The 24,048-nt window shown below is 40.0% G+C and overlaps 1 protein-coding gene across 1 annotated transcript in view; it reads right to left on the bottom strand.

Annotated features, from left to right (window-relative positions):
- DSCAM (DS cell adhesion molecule) overlaps positions 1-24,048 on the bottom strand; it is a 628,496-nt gene that overhangs the window by 190,457 nt on the left and 413,991 nt on the right. The window contains exon 11 of the mRNA XM_073360366.2: positions 18,403-18,576. Within this exon, the coding sequence (XP_073216467.1) occupies positions 18,403-18,576 (174 nt within the window). The remainder of the gene's footprint in view (positions 1-18,402; positions 18,577-24,048) is intronic.

The raw sequence follows: 24,048 nt of genomic DNA, 5'->3' as shown, positions 1-24,048 counted from the left end.
AAAGACAAAAAACAAAAGGAACAGTGAACCATGGCCACTGGGAGCTTCAGGCAGCTGTGCAAATATAAACAAACTGACGGGATGTGTTTGGCCCGTGGGCCTCAGGTTTCCCACTACTGCAGTATATAGTACTGGTTAGTCTCTAAGGTGCCACAAGTCCTCCTTTTCTTTTTGCGAATACAGACTAACACGGCTGTTACTCTGAAACCTATCATAAATACTAGTCATTGTTTATTTTTCTTAAAAGTTTATGTCAAGACTTTAAAAGATAGTGCCTAAATTTTGGAACCTAAATAAATGTCCAGCTCTTCAAAATGGATAGTATTAATCAGCTCTTACTGAAATCACTGGGAACTGTTGGTTACTCAGCATTTTTTAAAATCAAGCCATACAGCATATAGGTGTATAAATATAGACTTAGGAACCAATTTTTCTAAAATTGTAGCCTTGAAGATTACATTTAATGCTCATAAATATGAAAGCCATGCATGGTGTTGGCAAGCTTCCCCATATGGCCTTAAAAAGTTCTCTCAAAATCCGTGTGTGTAAGTTCTCGTACAGTACTCGTGTGTAGAAACTGCCACCAGTATAAACATGTACAGAACTATCTGATGGATGGCCATGCTATGCAAAAACTAAGTTTAGAACTGGGCAAATAGTGGACAAAATATGCATAGCTATGTTTATGAAATCTGACTCTCAATATCATCTGACCATATTTGTACTCCTTTTTGTTCACTTTTCGGTCCCTTCTCTTAGGTAGGGTACAGAGTGCATCTCTCTCTCTCTCTCTCTCACACACATTCACACACACACATTCACACACACACACACACGTTGGTGACTGTGGCCAGTAATTAAAGGAGAGCAAAAGGGGATGGGTAGCTGACTACTTTTTGTGGTTGTATGTTTTAATGGATGATGACACAGTGTGACATTCTGCAAAACTAAGCATGGAAATATTCAGCACAAAAAGTTGAGAGTATATGGAAACAGGGTGTGATATAGAAACCATTTTACCAGTCTTAACTGTACTGTGCAAGTTCACTGTACAAGTGATACTGCTTTAACCTGTGTGATGGGACATAGCGTGGGAAAGACACAAATACAATAATAGTTACAACAATTACATAATGTTAATCTCATGCACACACTTTGCCCACACAGAAGGATATATTTAGATTTCCAACTATCTCTCCACAATGAGTGCTGTTTATCAGTAATTTAAATCCCTCAATAATAACTGCAGTTGTAAAAGATCAATTAGTACTATTACCTAATATTTTCAAAGCAGAGTGAATAATAATGTTTCAGAGGCTCAAATTAATACTGGAACTTTAACAGAAGTCCATAGGGTAAAGAAAGTATTATCCTGTCATTCAATAATAACAATGGTTCTCTTCAACTAAAGAGTAAAGACTTTGGTGTTTATTCTCATCTTGAAGAATCATGAAGTATTTTATGCACATACATCCCTACACATTAATCTGAAACTACATCCCTGTGGACTACCTTTGCATTTGCCAGATGGAAGCTAAGAGTTAAATAAATGACACTAAGGGAAGCAAAATGAGTTTTACAAAGTAGTTCATTACTTTTATGACAACACTCTTTTACAGGTTAAATGAAAATACTCAAATATTCCACCATATGATGGAAAAGAGAAAAAAGTCAATGCAGAACCTGTAAATTATTCTGTGCCTGATGGAGAAAGATACAATTAACCAAGACTGTACCATTTTTAAGAGATTGGGACTATACTGTGAATTCTTTCATTGGCTAATCATGGTTCTTTGTTTGACAAGACTTAACCCTGTATTATCCTAATGAAATTTATTTAAAAATTAAGACACACTTCTTTAGTTCTTTATGATGGATTGTGTACCATAAAGAGATTCTTACAACAGTTTAAAGGTAACAGCCATTGTTATAAATGGACAGCTCCAAAGGCTGTCCTTGCTTCCAAAGAAACATGCAGTTTGGTTATGGTACTGTATATATTGGCATCACACATTGAAAATATCTGAAGAAAGGAAAAAGAAAAAACTTTAATAGGCATTCAGACACTGATGCCGAGATGAAATCTTTGTTTAAGTATACAATTCAGGCCAAAGAAAAACAGTTTCCCACAGAGCAAATCTATCTAGGCTGCTGAAAACGACTGTACTTTACTAACCATTTGCAAGTGCTTCTCTGTGAATTACTGTACATGATGAACACACAGCAAGAGGCAGTCTGGGAAACAAAATGCCAGAAATTCACTTGTCTGCAGGGATCTTTGACCTAATGTACAGTCCTCCTTTAGTCCTGCATCTTCTGTAACTTCAGTGTGTCTCCAAACTGTATACTTAACCTTTGCTTTTACTGTGACTATTATAGGGTACACACATGGTATTTATACTGAATAATCATAGGATTTTCATAGAAAGATGTGATCACAGCTACCATGTAACTCTTGAATAACAGTTTGAAATACAAAACAAAAGACCACAAAAATGCTTATCTCTCAAGACAAAATTGCTTCCTTTACAAAAAAATGCTTATAAGTATAATGATGGAAGCAGCTAGATGACAACCTCTTTGGCTAGTAGAGATACTTAATAGTGTATTTAAAATCAAATATGCTCTTTGGATCCAAAGCAAAAAATATTTGCATAGGAACTACGCTCTTTACATTTTCTTTTGCCACATGAATATAAGGCAGGAAAACATATGTAACTACTGTGGAGTATATGTGTCACTCAGTTCTCAGGGATAGTCTATACTCTCTGCATGTATTCTCAAACGATACTTTTTTGTTGGAATTCAGTGCCTTTTTCTTGAAAATGACATTTTTTTAGACTTAATAAAAGTCTTGGATAAATAGTCTAGTATAAGATGCTAATGTCTAAAATGCTCTCTAAGTTTTCCACTGTGTTGCCTGGGGAGGGAGGAAGAACGAGGAGTCTAACATTAAATTCTTTGTAAGGACCCAGAATGCAAGATAATTTAATGTTTATAACTAATATAGTGAGCACCTTGTAGAACCTATGATAGTCAAAATTAGTAAAAACAGTTTCCATTATAATCCCCATTTTCAAAAATGCACAACTTTTTGAAACAAACTTTTTGTGCTGAAAATGTCTATGCTTAGTTCATCAGGAAAACATGAGAACTGTAGGCATGAAAAATCATGGATTCATGATTTAAGGATCTGTCCACAACTTTTGCTACATTTGAGAATATTCTTCAAATTCTACAGTTTCATATGAGAGGTGAGGGGAAGACAGCTTAGGTATAGATTTTTGAATAATCAGTAAGGAGATGGTATCTGAACTGGCGTAAGTGGATGAGGTCACCTAGGGATCAGATAGAGAAAAAGGCAGGAGGAAGAGCTGAGCCTTGTAGAATACCAACAAATATGAGGTGGAGGAAGGAGGAACCTCATCCAGACTAGATTCTGGAAGAAGGGCAGAGAGATAGAAGAAGAATTAAGAGAGAACAGATTCACAACGCTGACTGGTAGGATAGATTGTTGAGGAGGCAACAACCAAGGATACCAAAATCTTCAGAGAGATCAAAGAGGATGAGGAAAGAGTAAAGAGTAAAGGTCCTCTGACTTAGGCCTCAATCCTGCAATTCATTGTGCATGGTTAGACTGCTATGCTCACACAATGCCCCACTGAAGTCAACATATCATAGGATTGAGGCCTTAGTCAGGAAGGGGTCACTTAAGCCCTGGTAAGAGCAGTTTCAGTCAAGATCAGGGAGCAGAAGTCAGGTTGAAGGGGTTCAAGTAGGAAAAGAGGAAAGGAAGTCAAGACATCTGTTGTAGATTGCCCATTCAAGGTTCTTAGAGAGACGGGACATTGTCACACTTCAGGGTGCAGTTCAGATCAATATGGGGTTGTGTTATCTCTTGCCCTGCAATACTGGGCGTCTAACAATGCTTTGCTGCTGTAGCTCCCAGCCTGGGATGCTCCCAGCCAGCCCATAAGCATGCAGGGCCCTAAGTGTCTGTGTGCTAGACAGCCCTGGTTCAGCAGCTCTGACCCCAGAAGCCTATCTACAGCCCTGCAGCCCCACTCTGGCTTCCACCAGCTTTGGTGACAACCAATACACTTCCAGTCCCAATTTTGCCCAAAACTGTGTGTCCTGAAGTGTCCATCCCTCTCCTGGACAGCTCAGAGAAATAATAAGGTTCCTTTTGTTTCTATAAAGAGATAAAAGCACATCATAGCTTATTAACGGGCATAAATACACCCTTTCCTGCAAACAAAGCACTGAGTTGGTTGATAGTAAAAATAAAACAAATGTATTAACAACATATACATGAGATTAAGTGAGTTTGAGTATAAGGAATGAAGATAGAAAGAGTTACATGTTAAACAAAACAAAATACGCTTTCTAATGGCTAAGACTTAACAAGCTACAGTCTTTGTTAAAGGAAGATGTGATACTTATCTTTTTCCTTTCCAGCCATGGCTGACTTTCTCTCACAGTCAGGACCTTCCACAGAAGCACAAAGGGCTGCTTTCCCTTGTCTTCCTAGGTGAAAGATCTTTGCCTAAAAAGGTTTCTCACCTATATTCAGTTTTCAGAGATTTCAACCCCACCTTGGTTGAAGGAACCATCTTTCTCAGCTTGCAAGAACTTTGTTCCATTGTGTTTGTCTAGTGATGGATGCCAAAGATGGCTTCTGTCCTTGCATATATCTTCCAAAGTTTAATGAATTTGTTTCAAGAGGATGGATGACCTCATGCTTTTCTTCCTTTCCTGTGGGTTTCCCAATCTTCTGTATGTAAATGGGGCTTCCATTGATTTGATTCCACCATGCTTAATTTATTTATTAAATAGCTGTGATGTTCCCTGCTCTCTGGGAAAACCTGTTTTTCCCTTCATTTGGACACAGAGTGTAAAGCCTAATATCAATGAGTATCCATAATTCTTTATATACAGTAATGTCAATACCTACATTTTACCATGATATTAATCACCGGTGTGTCACAGACCTTCATAAAACACCTCACTTGATAAACTTTTTTAATACAGACATATTGTAATTTGATTGTCTGTACCCCTATATTCGCCCCTTTTACAGGACTATGATAAATTTTCTACAAAGTATGCCTTGTGAAGTATCATTTTAAAACTCATAATTTGCTTATCACTATTGCCCTGGTAAAATATGTGTGGCAACAGTAGCTGTAAAGTTAGAGTTCCTCTGTATGGTATTACTAGACATATTCCAAGTTGTGGAGGAGGGACCACAAACCAGTTCCCCAGGGACAAAAGGCTAGCCAACGCCTCAGCCAAGTGTCAACAAAATCAAATGGACCATCACCTGGTTAAGTGGCCATTCTTTGGCAGAAAAGAGAATATTAGTGAAAATTTACATCCTGACAAAGAAACAGTGGGGGTTCCGCCCACACTGGGAATTTGCTGGTGTTATTCTGAAGTATATTTCAAGGGTGGCTGGCTGTAGAATTCTTGCAGTATAATTTACATGCTGGAGGCTGTGTGTGAGCAGACTAGGACCAGTGGCTCTCACAGCAAAACAGTGTAAAAGGTACCCCAGGTTGGAGAACTGAGGGGACACAGTTGTTTGTCAGTCCAGATTGTACTCTCAGTAATGTCACATGTATACATGACGTGAGCTGTAGCTCACGAAAGCTTATGCTCAAATAAATTTGTTAGTCTCCAAGGTGCCACAAATACTTCTTTTCTTTTTGTGTATACAATCAGTTGATTCAATTGCTTATTACCTGAGGTTCTAACCCCCTGCCTTTATAGCTCAGATAAAGTTTCTTTTGGCTGCTGGAAGCTGTCTCTGTCACATTTGTTAGCTTGATAGCTTCGTTTATATAATATGTAAACGGATCTTCGTTGTCTCTGCTTGATGACTGGGCCAGCCAGAGAAGCAAATATACATTCTTTTGTCTAGGGCAGATGTGTGTGCCAACTCCCCCTGACATGCCTGGTTTAGACATACTTTAGTCATAATTTCAGCATATCTCCATAATGCTCACGAAACACTGTGTACACACATATCACAAGAATATTAATGATCAATGAATTATTAATTTTCCAATGACACATTACAGATACCTTTTAGATATAGATTATAATCACAGTGAGTTGGGGTACAATGAATTGGTCAGGCCAGCTGAAACTCTGGTGCTCTTAGGGTCACAAAACTTGCACTTTTGCTCTTTGTTTATCATTTGAGAATATCAGCTTCTGCCTTGTAGCTGAGTTTTGAAACATACTGTGATCAAAAATATACTGAGAAGTGGCCTGATGACCTGTACAGAAGAAAGTGGTTTGACGGGCTATGGATAGAAAAAAAGAAGGAGGGCAGGTGAAAAGTGACGGAAGTTATGAGCAACATCCATATCTTGGAGCATCTTGGCCTTGGAGTGTATTTAAGTTGGTGTATTTATAACTGTATAAATAGGAAGCACCCTCAAGTTAGCGCTATAATAAGTGGAGAAAAGAAAAACTAAAAAGGAGACATGTTCATTTCTTAAAAATAGGGATGAAGTAATCAACACTTCTGAGGAGGAAAATAGTCACATGTACTGCATATGGCGGGTAAACTGATTGGTATCTCACTATCCGTTTTACCATATCTTCTTTAGAAGTATGCCATTTATCACTGATTTAAGCATATTCATTTTCTGTTAGCAAATTTAGCCCCAACTCCTGATGAACTGCAAATACAAAAATAAGTGAGTGATGATGAATCATGCACATATTTCCTATAATGGGAATTTATATTCTGCTGGGTGCCAACACACACACACACACACACACCTTCCACATTAGGAAAGTAATTTAAATCTGCTTCATCATCAATGAAAACAAATCTTTTCATAATTGCACATATATTTTTAAACATTATTCAAGAAACGGGGTTGATATGATAAAACAGAAAAATGAAAATCCCAGAGAGTTATGTACTGTACAGACTGGTCACCAAATAAGGTGAATGTATAGGGAAAAAGTGGAGTTGTATACCTGTGTCTATTCGGTAGTATTAAAAAAACTCATCTGCCTGAATGTAAACTGATCAGAATCACAGATGAGCTGTATGCATATGTACAAGATACTAGCCAATACTACCTATTACATATTGAATAAAAATGAAACTACCACAAAATTGTTTTAACAGAGTATTTTGGTGGCACTGTAACAACTCCATATTTAAGGCAGCATTAACCTTTTGACTTTGAGAGGACTTTAAAACCTCTCTGTAGCTCCCAGGTTCAGCTTCAGCCAGCCGTTCTTCATCCATGAGCTGATCTAATGGAAGGACTGGGACATCTTGGGGGTAGAGGTATGGTCATATGTGATGAAGGATAGGTAGAGCGGTGTGTCATCTACATATTGCTGGCACTTTAGCCCTTGCATCTGACAAGTTCACTTAGAGACTGAATGTAAATGTTGAAAAGAACCAAAGAGAAAATTGATCCTTGTGGGACTGCACAAGTGAAGGATTTATTGGTGGAGGTCCAGTTTCCCATCACTATTCTTTGGGTGCATCCCTCCAGGAAGAACTCAAACATTTAGTGCACTACACTGGACTCCTGACACCGGTCTCAAGTAGAGCTTGAGGATTTATAAAGACCAAAAAAAAAAAAAGCCAAGAAAAGGGACCCTCTGGAGTAAGAGACAATAGTCTATAACTATATAAGTGATGAGGAGAGAGCACAAGTTGTCATCCTTGCAGAGGAGAGACTCTGCCAGGAAGGGTGTCTCACGAAAGGTGCATCTGAGCTTTCTGAACTAGACAAGAGCTGTAAGGATTTACTATTGGGTAAGAAGTACCTTATTAGACAGGAAATAACTTGTTAATAAGTGTAGGCTATTGATTGCATTTTATGTTTTTCTTTTACCAGGAACCTTCGTTCCAAACCCTTAATACTTTCTTTTATTTCAATCTCTGTCTCAAGCTCCATTAAATAAACTTCAGTTTGATTTTACTATAAACCTAAGTGTATAGGTGCTGATTCTGTGGGTGCTCCAGGGTTGGAGCATCCACGGGCCCTGCCGATCAGTTCCTCCCCATCCCACGCAATGCCTCCTGCCTGCGGAGGATCAGCTGTTCAGTGGCAGGCAGCGGGAAGTGGAAGGGGAGGGAAGAAGGGAGGGGTGAGGGTGGGGCGTGCTTGGGGGAGGAGGCGGAACAGGGCAGGAAGAGGTGGGACAGGGGTGGGAAGAGGCGAGGCAGGGGTGCGGCCTAGGGGGAAAGGGTGGAGTGGGGCCAGGGTCTGGGGTGGAACAGGGGTTGAGCACCCTCCTGGGAACTCAGAAAGTCGGCGCCTCTGCCTAAGTGCCTTATGCTAAGGAGACTGGTGAACTAGGACTCACTGCTTTCATGGAGGCAGCAGACAGGTGTACATTGTGGGTGTCCAGAAGAGAAGGGACAGGGCACTCGAGTGTAACAAAGTGGGACGTGTAAATTGCTAGCCTGAATTGGGAAAGAGCTGGGCTCCTGGAGGCTGGATAGGAGTGCCTGTGTTGCCAACTGCCATTGGGGAGGGTCTCCCCTGGTGGGCAAAGACCAGGCTCTCTTGTGCTGTAAGCAGGTGATAGTGATCCACACCAGATACCTTGGGTAACTCTGAAAAGTGTCACAATGGAATAACAAAATATGATCTGGGTCACTAAGGGGGCAGGACAGAAAAAAATACAGAGCTCTCTCTCAATATATTGTAATAGTGCAGTAAGCAAGTACAAGTAGTAGTGAAATTCTGTTAAGCTAGTTGGCATATATTTGCTTAAAAGCCTATTTAGAAAAACATATATTATTCCAGAAATCTACATGCAGGCTTCCTCTGATGGTACATCTAAACTGAATAATTTGGTTTTAAATTCTCTCTTTCAAATAAGAAAAAGAAAACCCAAATGATAAGTGAGGACATTTTCCAATACACTTCCTGTAAGATGGAAGCCTTCCAAAATTAAAGTTCGCCTCTTAACCAGCTTCCTTTATATTCCATTATATTCTAGTGCCACTGACATTGCATTTCTATGACAAATGAATTAGACTTGAATATCAGGAGAAGAAAGAGAGAAAAAGAAAGAGCGGTGCTCTACATTTCAACCAGCCACCTATAATAAACACTGGATTCATTTCCCTCTCGCCACAGGAATTGCATTGCTGTGACAGGTGAACTATTCTCTGAGCTGGGCATGCTGCCCCTTTAGCTAGCTTTACTGTATCTTACATTTTAAATGTCCATTTTTAATTCCACTCCCATCATCACAAAAGGTTTATAAGATTGATAAAGGTAAATATGAACTGGATATTCTTCTATCTAATAGCCATCATGGAAGTACCAGAATATCAATGGCAAAAATGGAAATATTTTACTATTATTTATTCTGGTCCACTCATAATGTGCTACGTGCTGTCCATATACATAGGAGACACAGATCCCAACCCTGTGATGAGCTCTGTTGGGCAGATCCTTGCATGCACACAGTTCCATTGCCTTCAGTAGGGCTCTGTCTGGGTGCTCATTGCAACATCAGAGCCACTGTCCTGTGTCCAAAAAAAGTTACAGTTTAATAGGACAAGCAACATACTAAGGGCAGGGAAGAGACACAGTGAAAATATCTGTAGTTTTATACACATTTCTCCTATCGTGTTTATTTATACATTTTTAAATATAAAGAAATAAAATATTGGCTACACTACACCATCTCCCTCAGACTGTCCAGTAGTAATTGGGTAGTTTCTTGTAGGCCTCATAGCAAAAGTCAGTATGAAGGAAGGCTTTGAAGCAGGAAACGATAATGACTTTACTACGTTGATCATCTCTGCAATGATGCCTTAATATTTTACATCCCTTATGATACCTCTGACAGCAGAACACTTCTGAAAATAGAATTACAGTCCCAACCGAATGTTCTCTATGTAAGTATTAAAAAAAATCCACATATACTTCATGTTTAATTTTGTTATGCCAGCACCACAGGGCTTGGAGAGATGACTATCTACAAGAAAAGATAATGAGTGTGATGTCGTTTATCCAGATAAAAAGATATTGTAGGTCTATATATACTTATCTATATATGCCTTAGGATGAAAAATCTCTACATTTCATCTTCCTGCTAGCAGCATTGCTGGGGCAGCTAGTCTCCTGGGAAAGAAAAAGGCGATGTTATCCCCCCCCTCCCCCGCATAGCCAATTACAACAGGGTTCTTTTTTTAAAAAAAGAGAACAAATGTCCAGTCCCTTCTTTAAAAATTGATAGTAATGTAATGATTTGCATACAAAAGCTCTTTAATATTTGTACTGTAGTGCATCTGGCAATTATCTGACGAGATATAGCAGTCGTTTCAGCCAATTGCCACAGGCTTGGCATTAATGAGAAGAGTAAGAAGCATTCAAATCTACAGAAAAAAAGGGATATTCCAGCTTTCTACCAGCTACCTTGAACATACTTCACGTTTAATTTCACCATGTTGCCACAGGCACTGTGTTGTTATGACGGCTGATCTGCCATGGAATAGCTGTAAAAGAAAATCAACAAAGGGTCGCTTCAGCGACTTTCAGTGCAATTTACTGGTGCTTGTATCTTGTGGCTGCTGCCGCCTGTCGGGGTAATGACACATGATGGGTGATTAAAGCGCAAGTCCTTAAATCAAAGCTGTGCCGATGGTCTGAAGAGGCAGCAAACAGCACTCAGAGCTTGTTCATTTCTCATAGTGGGAGGACCTCATTAGAATAAAACAGGGGCCTGTTACACTAACAAGACTGAGTACTTGTGTCTAGGGAACCTTTTCATGTTTTCAAGATTTACCATAGCTTTTCTATAGCTTCTCCTAGACTGCATTAAAAAATAAAAGTACTAAAATCCATCAACATTTACTTGAAATTATATCAGAGGCTCCCAATAGTTCACTTATACCTGCATACTGTATTTCAACAAAGATACACCCATCCTTTGGCCAGGAGGGTGGGGTAGAAAAAGGCAAGGCAATTGGATATGGCAAGAAAAAGGCACTTTTAGGTGTATATGCTGCTTTCAGTTCAACTGGATTAATTTTTTATTATTTTTCACCTTTATTTACTCCATTGTTCTGAAGAGATGTTTAAGTCATTGAACTATGGAGTCTCCCTTTTCCATTGGCCAGAATCTCAGCCCTCTCTGCGTAAGGTGGCTGCAATAGATAAGAAATTTTAAACTTTGGCTCAAGATCGCAGAACACAGAAGGAGAAAATAATAAAACACAGAGTGTACAACCGGGGTGTCATTTTTGCCAAGGAAAACACTATTTATGGAACAGGGAACTGTAAAATATGGAATAAGACCAGATGAAGAAATATCAGTCAGAATAGTTGGGCTTGTTCACAGTGAACTTGACACAGTGAGATAATTGTTTTTCCCACAATGTATTGTTGAACATGCTACAGATGGCAATTTTTATCTGCCTTTACAGCTCGCCATGGGTGATTAGTTGCAGTTACTTTGCTGAGGTAAGCACACTGAATGCTCCATTATCATACACTGGCTTTACTGCAGGAACAAGGGGTCGCCGAATGAAATTAATAGGCATTAGGTTAAAAAAAAAAAAGGAAGTACTTCTTTACACAACACACAGTCAACCTGTGGAACTCGTTTCCAGGGCATGTTGTGAAGATCAAAACTATAACTGGGTTCAAAAAAGAGCTAGATAAGTTCATGGAGGATAGGTCCATCAATGGGTATTAGCCAAGATGGTCAGGGATGCAGCCCCATGCTCTGGGTGTCTCTAACCTCCGACTGCCAGAAATTGGGACTGGACAACAGGGGATATATCATTTGATAACTACCCTGTTCTGTTCATTCCTTCTGAAGCACCTGGCATTGGCCACTACTGGAAAACAGAAAACTGGGCTAGATGGACATTAGGTCTGACCCAGTATGGCTGTTCTTATCTTATTATGTAGGTATTTTGGCAAGACAAACTATTTAAGTGTGTCTTTATCCTGCCAGGATAAAGGTACATAAAGGAGAACAGATGTACATTTGTTTTTCACCTATGACTACTGCAATGTCTCAGTGATATGGTAGCGTGTTTCCGTTCAACAGTGGAAAATATAGTTTCACAGGACTCAGAGTTCCCTTATATAAGCCTCCATTTGTTCTTCTTTGTATTTTTGTATTTTATTAGCATAATTTCTTTGTATTACAGTAGCACCTAGAGCCCCCGAGACCAGGGCCTCACCGTGCCAGGTGCTGTACAGAGTGAAAGAACGAAAGACAACCCTTGCTGTGATGAGCTTTCAATTTAAATAGACTTACCAGATATAGGGTGGGAGGGGAAACAGACACAGAGAGGTGAAGTAACTTACCCAAGGTCACATAGCAGGTTAGTGGTAGAGTTGGGACTAGAACCCCAGGCTCCCAACCCAGGGCCCTAGCCATTGGACACTGCTGCCTATCCCAGGCTGTTTTCTTCTCTGCTCTTAGCTCTTGCCACAGATCTCTAGCAGGCTTTAGCTAAAATATTTAAAGTGGGGTAGCTTAGCATGATAAGTATTATCTGCGATTAATACATTCATGCTGGAAGGATGCATGAGTCTGACTGTAGGGTACAGCTTTAGGTTTATGTATTAGTCATGTATAATGCAAATTGAAAAGAAGTGTATTTGAGAGGAAAGTGAATGAAGTGATTTTATTGGTAGACGGGACTTGCTGGATGTGTTTTGGTGTTCAAATTAAATGTCACCAGTCTCCCGGATGACATGCAAATGAGTAATGGATTTAGGAAGGATCAGGGAAATCATGGCTGAATCCAGTTGATGATTTGAATAGGAACATACCGCAGATTACTTCCTATATTTTATACTGAAGCTTGGCTCCCATTAGAAATTCTTACAAAACTGCTTTAACATGTTATACACACTCTAGTTTGGAATTAAAGTGTGATAGTATTCAGATGAACCAATCTGTGCAGTTAGTTTTTGAATGGCGCCCATTTTAAATAGATATCTCTTCTCTTATGACTCCTGGACAACCTTCAATTAACTTTAGTTCTTCCCTTACCTTGAAAGGCTTCTTATGCTCTGTAGAATTTCCTTAATTCCAACCACCACTGGAAAAAGTCCATTTCTGGATACCTTATTTCAGGGCTCTCTCATTGGGTTTTTTCACATTTTATGTATCCTGGCGCATGGGGGACCAAGGGTCGGTCCTGGGGCTGGTTTTGTTCAATATCTTCATAAATGATCTGGAGGATGGTGTGGATTGCACTCTCAGCAAATTTGTGGATGATACTAAACTGGGAGGAGTGGTAGATACGCTGGAGGGGAGGAATAGGATACAGAAGGACCTAGACAAATTGGAGGATTGGGCCGAAAGAAATCTGATGAGGTTCAATAAGGATAAGTGCAGGGTCCTGCACTTAGGACGGAAGAACCCAATGCACAGCTACAGACTAGGGACCGAATGGCTAGGCTGCAGTTCTGCGGAAAAGGACCTAGGGGTGACAGTGGACGAGAAGCTGGATATGAGTCAGCAGTGTGCCCTTGTTGCCAAGAAGGCCAATGGCATTTTGGGATGTATAAGTAGGGGCACAGCGAGCAGATCGAGGGACGTGATCGTTCCCCTCTATTCGACATTGGTGAGGCCTCATCTGGAGTACTGTGTCCAGTTTTGAGCCCCACACTTCAAGAAGGATGTGGATAAATTGGAGAGAGTCCAGCGAAGGGCAACAAAAATGATTAGGGGACTGGAACACATGACTTATGAGGAGAGGCTGAGGGAGCTGGGATTGTTTAGCCTGCAGAAGAGAAGAATGAGGGGGGATTTGATAGCTGCTTTCAACTACCTGAAAGGGGGTTCCAAAGAGGATGGCTCTAGACTGTTCTCAATGGTAGCAGATGACAGAACGAGGAGTAATGGTCTCAAGTTGCAGTGGGGGAGGTTTAGATTGGATATTAGGAAAAACTTTTTCACTAGTAGGGTGGTGAAACACTGGAATGCGTTACCTAGGGAGGTGGTAGAATCTCTTTCCTTAGAGGTTTTTAAGGTCAGGCTTGACAAAGCCCTGGCTGGGATGATTTAACTGGGAATTGGTCCTGCTTCGAGCAGGGGGTTGGACTAGATGACCTTCTGGGGTCCCTTCCAACCCTGATATTCTATGATTCTATGATTCTATGTGAAGTTTGAAAATTGCATATGTTGAGCCCAGCAGAAAGACAAACATACCTGATGGTAATCTTCAGATGGACTTATCAAATGGCAAAGAGATGGACAATAATTGTTAGGTGTAGACTATGTTTTTACGGTTCTCAGTCTAGCCCTTTGGCTGCTTCTCAATATCCACTTTGGAGGCTCTTTCTCCTCTTCACCCTTGGTTGATTTTCCTTGGGGCTCTGTCCTTTGGTACCTTCTCTCTTCCCCGTACGCTCATTCCTTACGCAATCTCCATCAGTCATGCAGCTTTAGCTACATTGTCTGAGGTGACTCATCTTGCAACAAGCACCACCAGGTGCTCGTGAGGTTGTTTTTTAGCCTATATGAACTGCATAGTAAGTCTGTTTATTTGAGAAAAAATGAGGAAGAAGCAATAAGCCAGGAAAGTATATCAGTTCAAATATTCATTCTAGCCAGTTATAAACTACCAGTAAAGACACTTATTTTATGTTAACACCTTCTGTAAATAGGGGATAACTTTGCATACTTGATACTAGAAAAGTTGGAAGAGGAAAGAATCCAGTCTTTCAGACAGATGAGATTTATCTCAGTTAATATAGACGACTTCTCTGAAAGTGTTAAGGCAGACAAAGGAGAAAATGGAGTAGACAGGAACACTAATTAAAAATGGAAAAAGTAACCTGCATGTAAGATTATTATTTTTAATTCATGGTTATACTTTTACTTTCAATGGTTGGCATATGTGTACATACGTTGCTAGTTGTTCAAGAGATAGGCTAAAATGTCTCTTTTTCAGAGTGGTAGTCTGGTTTCAAGAGCTGAGTGAGTTTAAGTCTGTATTAAGAGGTTTCAGAGTAGCAGCCGTGTTAGTCTGTATCTGCAAAAAGAACAGGAGTACTTGTGGCACCTTAGAGACTAACAAATTTATTAGAGCATAAGCTTTTGTGGGCTACATTAAGTGGCTGTATTAAGCCACTTATTTCTTTCTCAAGTGATTTGAGATGCTACTGTATGGTATACAGATTGAAAATCTATATAGAGTGCCAAGGAATACGAGGAGGAGGAAAGGAAGCTGATTTGTCACAAGGAATCTTCAAAGAAAATAAGTAGCAAAATATTTGTGTTAATCTTTTTGAATTTTTGAAAGGATATTCCTTTCTAACCCTGTCACCCCAAAATCCCTGCCTGTAGCATATTTTATCCCCTTCTGCCTTTCAGTAAAAGGAGGCAGTTAGGGTGAACACATGGAGCTGGGCAAACACGTTATGCAGGATCAATTAATGACTAGCATAGTGAATTTCACTGAGGAAATCTGAGGCTTTCATCTAGTAGCAGGGATATCGCCGAGGACTACAGCATAGAAGCCAGTGTGTGACAGACAGAGTGGGAAAAGGAGTAAGAATAATCACAGGGGAAAATAAAACAAACAAACAATAGAATACATCTGGAGAACACCACATAGGTATAGGGTCTCCTTTGGAGTGATAGCAGTTTATTATATTTCAACCATAACAATCCCAACTATAACTGGGGATTCAGCCATACCATAGGCACACAACTGCACTATTCTACTGATGTCACTCCAGAAACCAGATTGCGCTTAATGTATGTTTGATTAAAGCTAAGTCTGAATCTCCTTTAAGCACACACCCACATACAAACAGTGTATGCTATAGCTGCTTTACAAATCCCATGCTGGGAACAGTATGTGTGTGAATGTGTATGTGTGAGGGTGCATGCATGTTTGTGTTTGCTATCTTAGAGCCAGAGGGGTTTTCATTAGATTCAAACAGTAACTAACTCTCCAGGGAGGCTCCTGCTCTTATTTGATAAGGGATGCTCTTTTATCACACATGAAACTGCATGCAGTGATCAGCCAGGCACTGTGCATAGCTGCCAACAAGAGAGACGCTGCTTTTCTATAGCGTATTACGGAAATGTACTGATACTGTAGTTCAAAACTGGTCCCCAAAATGGTCAATTACAGAAGCATGGGAAACTGGTGTTAAAACCGGATTTATGAAAACCATTAGTAATTGCTTTTCGTATTTTTGGTTTTGGACATTTTGGATATCACATTACTCTGGTCATTTCTGCAGTGATCAGGAAAACTAGTCCTCTCCTTCGTACCCATCAGTGTGTCACTTTTGGCAAAAAATAAACTGGACCATGGAAGATGTTTGAGACTATAATACTAGCAGGTGTAATAAGATTCACACTAGTCTTTGCAACCCATTTATAACAATCTGCAATTTTTGGTATTCAAAAACTGTATATCCTAGACTACAGATCAAATGAAGAATTAATAATCTGGATTTTCCCTCCCTTTCAGGGAAAAAATACCTTTTTACTTTCAAAGATAGCCCTTTGCCGAGACAATTGACATCCAGAACTTCCAAAGCATTCAATCAATCTGTGAAATACTACAGGCATGAAAGTGCATGCTGTCCCTGGTGATCTCCATCAATGCTGTTCTAATAAGTCAACAAGGAATATTTGAAGGATGTTGTGTGCTGGTGTGTCACTATTTCCTGGACCTCTTTATGGTGAGGAAATGTATCAACATTCTGACTTCCCCTGAAATATAGCTGACACACTGATAAACCAGCTCTAGCCAAAACCATAGGCAAATTCACTTGTATGTGAATATCAAAGAAGCGTCGAGTGTTAGTATGTGTTCAAACTAATTCACTCGTATGCTAATAGAGATCAAAGGGGAGATGCTGATTTGTATTGTTTTCATCTGTCTATATCCTGTAATTTGCTATTACATTACTTCTACATTATGTATATCCTGTAATTAAATAACCCTAGATCAAAGGTGTGTTAATGAAGAGTGTATTCAGGTGTTAGAACTTCATGAAAACTTATCGAATGCTAGGTGTATTGTTCTCATTATCTATTCAAAGGAAGGCCCATGTGGGTACAAAAGCTGTCAGCTAGCATTCTGTGTGAAGAAGATATAAAAGATGGATTCTAGGAAAGATCCTTCAACTCTGGACTGTTTTGGATTCCAACGGAGTGGAAATACTGAGCGAGTGGACAGAGATCCCCAGAGTTATATTGGGTAACCCTGAAAGACTTTTGGAGACTAGCAGATTACCACATCTCTGCTATCATTTTGGATTTACAAATGTAGACTCACCTGTTAGTGTATTTTACCTATTTTAACCTCTCAATAACTCTCATTTCTTTTTCTTAGCTAATAAACCTTTAGTTATTTTACTAGAGAAATTGGCTGTCAGCGTTGTCTTTGGTGTGAGATTGAGAGTATCCATTGACCTGGGGTAAGTGACTGACCCTTTGGGGTTGGGAGTAACCTAATGAGATGTTTGGTACAGCGACCAGTATCACAAAATCCACCTGTCTGGATGATAATATAGGCTGGAGAGCCTAAAGGGGCTGTCCATGACTCCATGGTAAGACTGTTCTAGAGATCCAGGAATACACATTTGTTACTGGCTTGGTGAAATCTAATTATAGAACATACCATCAGTTTCGGGTGTCTGCCCTGTTTTCTGAGAGTTTGACCTGAGGTTGGCACTCTCGGTTGTGAGCCACTCCAGACAGCATGACAATATCATCATTTCTATATTCTCATCTGTGTTTATGTTAAAAGAAGTTGTGTAGATATTATTATTAAACTGTATTGTTTGTATTATTGTAGCACCTACGACCCCAGTCATGGTCCCAGGCCCCATTGTGCTAGACCTTTACAAACACAGAACACACACAGATGTTAAAAATTGTCCCTACTGCCCGCACAGTAAAGAAGATATGTTTAAGCCCCATAAAGATCTCAGATCAGACAGAAAAGGCTTTGACCAAATCTTTTGCAGAAGTAAATATGTATGTATTTCCTTAAAACATTCAACCATTGACCAATTTAAAATAAATACAATAACTGCAGCATACGGTACCTTGAGAATTAGTCCAGGGATTCTTCATCCTTCTTCTCGGCCAATCTTGGGGTTTGCTAGCAGATACTCACAGTATTTCTCCTTCGTTATTCATTCCTTGTCCTTACCCAAAGAATGTTCTCACCACATTCTTCACTGTTGAACTATAAGTAGTGTCAAGGTTCTGCCTTTTCATCTGTTTTTTAACTCTCCTAAATAAACCTTACCCATCTATATTGACATTCCAGTTACAAGAATATGCAATTGAATTTCAGTATCCAATAAAAAAACCTATTTTATCAGGGAGGTAACAAACCAACCTTTGTAATTCAGCTTTGGATCAAAAAGAATTGCTTTTAGTTCTTACTTTTAACAGTGAGGTACATGGACTTGCTGACGTCCGCTCCCACATCATTGCTGACCTTGCAGAGGTAGTATCCACTGTCTTCCTCCAGTACATGCTTAATCAACAAGGAACCATTTGTGAGAAGCTGGATACGGCCATTCAAGGCAATGGGCTGGAACTGGGGGACCCCAGCACCTACAGCAGAACCCAAAAGATTAATCAGAAAGGAAGAGGTGGGGAAAGAAGAATTTGTTTAAAAGGCAGCAACCACAGCTGCCTATTATTACAGGCTAAAGTCAATTAAAATGAAATGTTGCTTTCTGGCATTATAACCATCTACAGAACAAGCTGAATGCCTGTTGCCAAAACTAAAGTCATTCAATGGAAAGAAAAAAAAAGTCTTATCTTATCAATGATAACTGTAGTTACAATTCACTACAAGGTGGGGGGGGGGGGTGGAGGCAGAGGGAAAAAGGAGTAAGAGGGAGAGAAAGATTTGCAGAGAGCTCCTGGGTAAAAAGCCACATTTGTTGTACATTTGTTGTACATTTAGTGGCTGATAAATTATTCAAAATTACAGCTGAACAGCCACAAAGTCTACATTCCTTATGCATATACCAAATGAATTCCTTATGATCATGAGGGATGTCTATTGTAGTAAACATGGAATGCTCAAGGGACTTTAAGGACCTTGTTCACTAAACTCATGGTAGCATGTGGACAAGCACATCAGTGAATATTTCCTGCTACAACTGACAGTTTGATCACACATAATCTCTGACTTACTGTGTTCTGGGACAGATTGATGCAAGAACACATCTAACTGCAGGTGCAGTTTGCCATAAAAGAACTATAGTTGGTACACAACTCACTCAAAACATGCACTGGTCACTTTTCTATCAACAGTGAAATGAGGCATTGAACCAAATACAACTTTGGTGTAACTGCACTGCAGTCGAGGGAGCTCAGCAGGGACGAATTTATCTCATTGATCTCTTTTAGGAGGGAATGCTGAGATGGAGTTGTTGATATTCATCTCCTTAAGAAAATCCTCACTTCTCAAGGTTAGATTTACAATATTGTATAATACCCTCCTGCATGTGTCGATCAAATTCAGTTCATTTCAGATATATTTATTATTTGCTAATTGGTATCCCTTTCTAATACTGTAGTACATATTCTCATAGGGCCAGCTTGAGGCCTACGCTGCACTTAAATCCCACTCTTTTGCTCTATTTTGATTCCATTCACCAGTATTGTGGTGTTATTCCCCGAATTGTGGCATCTGGGGTGGCCCAGTATTGAGGTGTGCATGTAAGTGGAGGACAGCTTTGCAGCCCCACACTGACTTGCGCAGAGCATTCCTGAGCTGGACATCAGGCAAAATAGGGAGTATGATGCTCTTAGATAATTGTTACTTTTTAAATTGTTTTTATGGCTCCTAGCTACCACGGTGATGGGTGAATTTTATATGCATTAGATTAGATTAGACTGAGTACTGTAATATACTGGGATATCTAATAACTGACACCAAACATTCTACTACCAGAATCAGTTATGCAAACAGAAGCCAGCTTAATAATAATTTTTGGACTGAAACAACCATCTAAAGATAAATCTATGATACCTGCAAATATGTAGACACTCTTTGGCATGAGTAGGAGCAATGAAACCAAATTAAAATGCAATGTACAATTTAAAGGATTTCAATCTGTTAATTTTCTCAGTCAGAGCTGCAAAGAATTTAATAAGGTGTGAACAAAGCTGTTAAACTTTTAAAAACAAAAACAAAACCCAAAGTGTGCACAACCCCCCGTGAGCAGATATGGAAACTGCTGTAAGCTGCATAAACAGCTCTGTGATGTTTCACTCTATATTCTTTATGAAAATATGCTTATGATATGGATATGACATAACTGAGATATACTTTAGGCAAGATGGCTCATGTGAGATATCATTGGAAAAGTTACGATTTACTTAATGTGATTATCCAATTTGTATGCCTGTATCATTTTTGTATCTGAAGTTAGGAATATTGACTATGTATCTGCATTTCAAATGTGTTACTTTGGGTGTCACCCCCAACTATCCCTTCAGGTACAACAGTGGAAAAGCCAGACACGGCTGATGGCCCATTAACAAAGACAATGGACTGTGAAAGAGCTTAGTCTTCCTGTGGATGCTCCAGACAGCCTACGAGTAATGGCTGCCACAGCCCTGCAGAGACATAGGTCTGAGTCATCTGGTACTAGACCCACCCCTCGGAATGCCAGTGTTCTTCCACTGGGAGACAAAGGGTTCCTGCCATACACAAGAGCTATATAAGGCACGGGAGTGACATCACCGTGGTTCTCCTTTGCCTCCTCACCCAAAGAGAGACTGAAAAATACCCAGAAGCAAGTACTGAACTGAGGGAATAAGGGATAAACCCAGGCTGGGAGGGCATCCAGTCTGTGAGTGGAAATACCTGAAGTCTCAAGCTGCAGGCCAGTGTAGCTGCCTTTCAAGACTTTCTATAATCTACCTGTGACAAGATTTAGGGTGAGAAATTATATTTTGTAACCTGTTTCTTTAGTGAATCAAACTTAGTTTGTATGTTTTGTTTTATTTCCTTAGTAATCTACTTTGTTCTGTTTTCTACCCCTTTAACCACTTAAAATCTACCTTTTATAATTAATAAAATTTGTTTTGTTTATTATTAAACGCAGTTTCTGTAATTTCTAACTGAGGTGGGGGGGGGGAGAAATTGTGCATAGCTTCCTTCACATTGAGGGAGGGGGCGAATTTATGCATACATTTCTCTATAGCTCAAGACAATATACCTTTGGATCTGCACTCCAAGGGAGGTGGATACCTGAGTGCTGGGGCAAGTCCCTTAGGCTGAGGCTTTCTAGAGCTGATCTCAGTGTCTGTCATTGTGCAGTTGGGTGTGGCCCTGCCTGTGTGTGTGCTAGAGGAAGCTTAATAGCCTGGCTCAGCAAGACAGGTAAAAAGGGTGCCCTGGCTGGCAGAACAAGTGGGCTCAGTGGTATCCCAGCACATCAGGTGGCATCCTGAAGGGGCACAACCCATCACAGGCTCAATTTAATAATTAGTTTAAAATACAGAATTCAGATCCATCTTAAGACTTGGCAGACATGGAGGCTGGTTGGATAGAAATGAAAAATCTACTTGGTTAGGCCCATATGCTTCATTTTGCATGTTAAAAAGGAGGACAGATCTAGAGGGCATGGGCCATTACACTTCCTGGAGATGGGTCCACAAGCAGTGTGTACTCTGCTACTTCTTCTGACAGACAAATATTTGCTGGAATAACAGAGTCATGCCCCTTAGATCTCAGCCTGTCTGCTCTTCTCCCAGGCTTCCCACACAACAATGGCAGCATGACATTTGTCTTTGCTGCGTTGACATTGGCTGAGCCCCAATGTCATAGTCCCCAGTGGGAAAAACTGCAAAGATGGATTCACTCTTGCTCATGGCACCACTAAATTTTGGTGCTTTCATGTTAATTTGATAAGGGATTAAGCGACACAGTAGTTGTTCCCTCAACTCCTCCCCACATCCCTATGGCCATACCCTACCCAGCTCTGTGGAGTAGGTCTTATATATAACAACTGTCAAGGAGAAAAGAGCAAATAGACAGAGTTGGTTAACCTCTCATGTGGCCACTTTTCCCTTCCACCCCTTAGCTGAACACTTTGACTCCCTTCCACTACACAGCCGAGTGAAGCATAATACCCTTCAGTAGCAAAGTTATTGTGCATGTTTCTGATCTGGAATCCACTGATTCTTGAATCATCATTAAACATCAAGGGTCTTGCTCATGCAAGAGAATAAAGGTCCCATTTCCAATCCCAAGTGATTGAGCTGAAGTCATTTTTGCATGGGTATGGAGAGACTGAATGATTCAGGGGACAACTGATAAGATACAGTACCTCAGGAGCAGTTGCTTGAATTTGGCCCAAGTCTGTACTGAATATCGTTGCTTCCCTATTCCCACTTCAACATTGGTGGTTTCAGTCCCATTCTAATGCTACAAATGCTCTCCTCACAAAATTCACCAAGAATTGGGTATGGCAACTAAACAATCCTTTTGTTTTTATAGGTACTCCTTCTGGAACACAACAGAACTGAAGTGCGTTTAAAGGGAATCTTGCACTACCATTGTCTATGCTTTGGCACTTATGGTATGTCTACATGGCAACTGGAGGTGTGATTGCAGCATCTGTAGCTCAGGGAATAATTAATTTTCATTTTGGTGGCTGACCTGAAAAAAAAATTTCATCTTCGTCCAATTTTTTTTTCCATCTAAAATTATTTGACAAATTCAGCCTGAATTCATGAATAGTTTCGGTTCACCAAAAACTGTTCTTTTTTTCTGCAAATAAACTATTCATCCAAAAAATTTCACTTCGCTTTAGTGTAGCTGTATCTGAGCTGGCTTTAATCTAGCTAGCATGGCTACCAATAATAGTGTGGCCATGGCAGCATGGGCTTCAGTGCAGGATAGCCACATGAGTGAGCACCCAGGGTCCCATGTGGACTTGTACAGTCCACACTGAAGCCTGTGCTGCCACAGCTTCACTACTCCAGTACCTGAGCTAGCTAGATTTAAGTTAGCTTGGGTAACTCTACATGCGCAGCAACGAAACACCTGACCACAGATAGACATACCCTTTGATATTGTGTTGATAGATTCCTTGGAACACCTTAGAGAGATTACATAGATAGTATTTGTATTGTTGATAGAGGATGCGGATTTCCATTGCTATCAATTTAGCTTCCATTTAGATAGTTGATTACAATATAATCTTTATATGATCATAGTGCCTAGAAGCCCAAATCAGGATCAGGTCTCACAGTCTTAGGTGTTCTACAAACACAGACAAGGACAAGGGCCCTGTTCCAAAGGTCTGACAGTCTAATTTGGGAGGCAGCAGGGGGCATTATCAGAGAAATCACATGGATATATTTTTCAATGGGGTTCTCTTATATAACTTTCTGTACATGAATTTGATATCCATCAACATTAATTACTATAAGCATTGGGCTGAGTAAGCCTAAAAGAAAATGGAATGAGAAAATACTATGGGGAAAGAGAAAGCTATAACAACGCATGAATACAACATTTGGAATATTAAAATGTAACATATGTGCAAATTTAAGCTTCTCTAATCCTAAAAGAGCTTACTTTTGGGACTGGCAGTTACATGGAAGATTACTTAGGCAGATGCACTGAACTTGGTAACATTATAGGATAATGTCTGCACAGATCTTCAACTGTATTAGTCACATTAATGATGTTTCTCTTTTCCTACTTCTTGTTCTTGAATGAACTGACTTTCTTGTGGTTAGTGCACGGGAAATAGCTACACTTCATGAATGTGTGTGTGTCTTGGCAGTGCAAAGCCCAGGTGTCTGTGCACAGATGCTCTCTTGTTGTTGTATTCAAAATTCTGTGGGTAATTTTGGTGCTCATAGAAAGTGAGTGAAGGACTAATAGCACTGGTGAAAGACAGGCACAATCTGGGAAAGTGTCTACATGTAGCTATGCAAAGGCATCTCACTCCGGACTTGCAAAACACCAGCTATTCCAGGCCAAAGTCCATCTTGAGCCGTGACCGTCAATCATACATTATTGTGTACTGAGTTTTGTGACGTGACTGA

The sequence above is a fragment of the Lepidochelys kempii genome, chromosome 1 (genome assembly GCF_965140285.1).
Source record: "Lepidochelys kempii isolate rLepKem1 chromosome 1, rLepKem1.hap1, whole genome shotgun sequence".
NCBI lineage: Eukaryota > Metazoa > Chordata > Testudines > Cheloniidae > Lepidochelys > Lepidochelys kempii.
The sequence above is the reverse complement of the archived record's forward strand: the minus strand, read 5'-3'. Positions and strand labels throughout refer to the sequence as shown.